Source organism: Suricata suricatta, chromosome 5, assembly GCF_006229205.1.
Source record: "Suricata suricatta isolate VVHF042 chromosome 5, meerkat_22Aug2017_6uvM2_HiC, whole genome shotgun sequence".
Taxonomy (NCBI): domain Eukaryota; kingdom Metazoa; phylum Chordata; class Mammalia; order Carnivora; family Herpestidae; genus Suricata; species Suricata suricatta.
The window spans coordinates 46,118,310-46,122,318 of NC_043704.1; the positions used below are offsets into that span (position 1 = coordinate 46,118,310).

A 4,009-nucleotide genomic window follows, 5' to 3' on the forward strand; every position below is an offset into this window, starting at 1 on the left:
CTAATTATAAGCAACTGAGAAAACTGAAGAAAATCTTACTATTTTATGTAACTTCATGCTGGCAAGTGTAAGGCATTTAATGAAAAAAATTATTCAAACTATACTTATATAGATTTTAAAATATTCATTTTTAGACTTTAAGTTGCCAAGAGTAGCTCACTTAATGAAAAACTAATTCAAATTATATAGACTTCAAATGTTCATTTTTAAAATATTGCTCCTAAAAGGATTAATCCAAAATAGTCTGAGATTTAAAAGTTAATAATATTTTCAGAAAGACAAAAGGAAAGAGATCTTCCTACATTTCTCCAAAATGCCTTTCCTGTATTCCTGGAAGACAAAGTTTGGTTCTGGTCAGTGAATATCCAGAAAACTATCAACATGGAAATCTTCTAAGAAAGAAAGTATGTAGCACAGAGCAGGCATTTAATAAATACCAGGTCAATGAACAAATGATTCTTGAATTAACTAAACAAAGGTGGAATGAAATAAAACATTCTGCAACAAATTAGAATTCTATCAATAAAGTGAAACGTAAGGGATAGATAATTGAAGTTTTACAAATATACTAAAAGTTAAATAGATTAGAGAAGCTTAAAATATCATGGAAACATTTCACACTCCAAAGAGAAAAACCTGATGCCAAAAAGTCACTGATTTACATGGAGACAAATGTCCTTATGAATGCATCACCACAGGGTACCTGGGTTGCTCAGTAGGTTAAGCATCTTGGCTCAGAACATGATCTCATGGTTTTGTGGGTTCAAGCCCTGGATGGGGCTCTGTGCAGACAGCTCAGAGTCTAGAGCCTGGAGCCTGCTTTCTATTCTATGTCTTCCTCTCTCTCTGCCCCTCCCCTCCTCACACTCTGTCCGTCTCTCTCCCTCTCAAAAATAAAACATTAAAATTTAAAAAAAAAGAATGCATACCACAAGATGTGAGTATATTCCTGAACAACTCAAGTTACGTCCAAGATTGATGGCAAATTATTATTATTTATAACTGGGAAATGCCATTATCATGAGATGGGACAGATATTTCCTCAATACAGCCATGGTGATGTTATCCACAATAGAAGTATAACATGCAGAAAGCAATAATGACTGTCATGAGGTAGTAAGTTATAAAACACAGCAGACCTAAAAGCATGTCATTGAATTTATTTAATAAAAATCGCATTTTCTGATTAAAAGAGCAATATTCATTGTTGAGAATTTGAAATAGAGAAAAATATAAAGAAGACAGAGAACTATAATTCCCATTGCACATAGAAAACCAGTGTTAACATTTTCATATGTTTCTGTGCTGCCTTTCCTTTACATTCATATGTATTTATTTGAAAAATTAGTATTATTCTATAAACATCATATTTTATTTTTCACACACTTTATGTTTATCATTATATTAAATATTTAATAATGACTGCACAATATACCATCATATGGATGATTCATATTTACTTAATCATACTGAGTAAATGTTTACCATTTAGGTGTTTTGAATTTTTCACTGTTATAAATAACTTTACAATGGACATCATTAAAGGTAAGCCTTTACCTGAGGTTCTAAGTATTTCTTTCAATTAATTACCAAATTCTTTTCCAGTGATGGCACCAATTCCTATTTCCACTAGAGATGCATTTGGGTTCCCATCTCACCGTATTATAGGCAAAACTAGAAATGATTGTTTGTTTTTTAAAAATTTCTTATTATTTTGAAAAGCAAAATAAATTTGCCCTCTCATTTAAAATGATGTCTTTCTGGTTAGTAATGAAATAAAACATTTTTTATTTTGTCAGAATTGTATTTCTTTTGGGATTTTCTGTTCTTGTTCTTTATCTGTTTTCTAGTGATTATTCCTACTGATTTCTATAAGCTAAAGTTATAGAATCATATTTATTGCAATAATTTCCCAGGTTCCTTTTGACATTTGATTTCAATCATGATGTTTTTGATGTCTAGTTATATAAATGAACTTACCAATTCTTAGCCCTTAAGATTTCTCCAATTCCTTTTGATAACACTTAAATTTCTTTATGCACATGCATGTATCAACAATTTTACAATGCATGTGTGAATGGTATTGAAAACGACTTGAAACATTTTAAATACAGCCATTTTTTTCTTTTCCCTCCTTCCTCTCTCTCTTTCCTGTTTCCATCCACATCAATTTCCCTTCCCAGCCCAAAGGGGTATAAAAACCTTACAAAGAACATTACTTTTTCCTCCAAACCGTTTTAGTTTTAAATAGAAGCACTTGGGTGTCTCAGTTGGTTAAGTATCTGACTCTTGATCTCAGCTCAGATAGTGATCTCAGAGTAGTGAGGTCAAGCCCTGCATTGGGCTCTGGCTTAGGTTCCGAGCTGGGCTCCACACTGGGCTCCATGCTGGCCATGAAGCCTATTGTAAAAGTAAAATAAAATAAAAAAATTAATAACTTATACACCACTAGCATTGACAATAGTCAATTGCTACAAATTTGCAAATGAAAAGTCTTAAAAACTTTTATGATGATGAAATATACATAACATAAAATTTTAACCATATTTAAGTATAAGGTTTAGTGGCATTTAGTACATTTATGTTGTAATGCAACCATCATCACTGTCTATTTTCAGAACTTTCTTAACTTCCTAAAATGAAACTCCATACATATTAAACAATAACTACCCTAAGGTGCCTCGTTAGCGCAGTAGGTAGCGCTTGTCTCATAAACAATAACTACCCATTTCCTCCCTCTCCCTGACAACTATCATTCTACTTTCTGTCTCTATAAATTTGACTACTTTAATTCCTGTAGGTAGAATCATACAATATTTGTCCTTTTGTGTCTAGTTTATTTCACTTAACATAACATCTTCAAGGTTCATCCATGTTTTAACATGTGTCAGAACTTCATTCCTTTTTAAGTTGAATGATATTTCATTGTACATATATATTACATTTTGCTCATCCATTCATTCATTGGTGGACATTTGGGGTGTTTCCAGCTTTGGCTATTGTGAATAATGCTGCTTTGAACAGAGATATATGAAAATAGACTTTTCAACATCACTATTAATATGTATACAGTCCCTGAAATTCTTTGAGAACACTGATACCAATTGCTGATATTGAAATTATGAATCAGCTTTCCCTAACCCATATAGAGAAGTTTTCTGCACTGAATATTCCTCTTACGACCTCAAAGGCCATCTCTGTGCATATAATCTGATATTTTTCTTGAAAGTATACTGGAAAAATGTGAAAACAGTAGCTACTTAAGTATTGCTTCAAGAGATTGATACTAACTCAGAATTAGGCATGTGTCAAATCCACATAACATGTGAAAGCATTATAGAATATGTTCCTCATCCTTATGAACCAATTAGATTGGCAGTCAAGTTGGACATATTATAAATAAGTACCTCATTTCTCCACAATTTTTTTTCAACAGAAAAATCAGAAATGGCTGAAGAAAATCATACCATGAAAAGTGAGTTTATCCTCACAGGATTTACAGATCACCCAGAGTTGAAGACACCTTTTTTCTTGGTGTTCCTTGCCATCTATCTGATCACCATGGTAGGGAACCTTGGCCTGGTGACACTGATTTCTAAAGAGCATCATCTTCACACGCCAATGTACATCTTTCTGGGCAACCTCGCTCTTGTGGATTCTTGCTGCGCCTGTGCCATTACTCCCAAAATGTTAGCGAACTTCTTTTCTGAGGACAGAATGGTTTCCATCTATGAATGCATGGCACAGTTTTATTTTCTTTGCACCGTTGAAACCGCAGACTGCTTTCTTCTGGCAGCAATGGCCTATGATCGCTATGTGGCCATATGCAGCCCACTACAGTACCACACCTTGATGTCAAAGAAACTCTGCATTCAGATGACCACAGGGGCCTACATAGCTGGAAATCTGCATTCCATGATTCACGTAGGGCTTCTCTTTAGGTTAGCTTTCTGTGGATCTAATTACATCAACCACTTTTACTGTGATATTCTTCCTTTATACAGACTCT

The 4,009-nt window shown here is 33.6% G+C and overlaps 1 protein-coding gene across 1 annotated transcript in view; it reads left to right on the plus strand.

The window, feature by feature from the left end:
* Positions 1–3,447: 3,447 nt before the first annotated feature.
* Positions 3,448–4,009, plus strand: part of LOC115292628 (olfactory receptor 5H2-like) — a 20,765-nt gene continuing 20,203 nt past the window's right edge. Inside the window, exon 1 of the mRNA XM_029940669.1 lies at positions 3,448–3,765. Coding sequence (XP_029796529.1) covers positions 3,448–3,765 — 318 coding nt within the window. The remainder of the gene's footprint in view (positions 3,766–4,009) is intronic.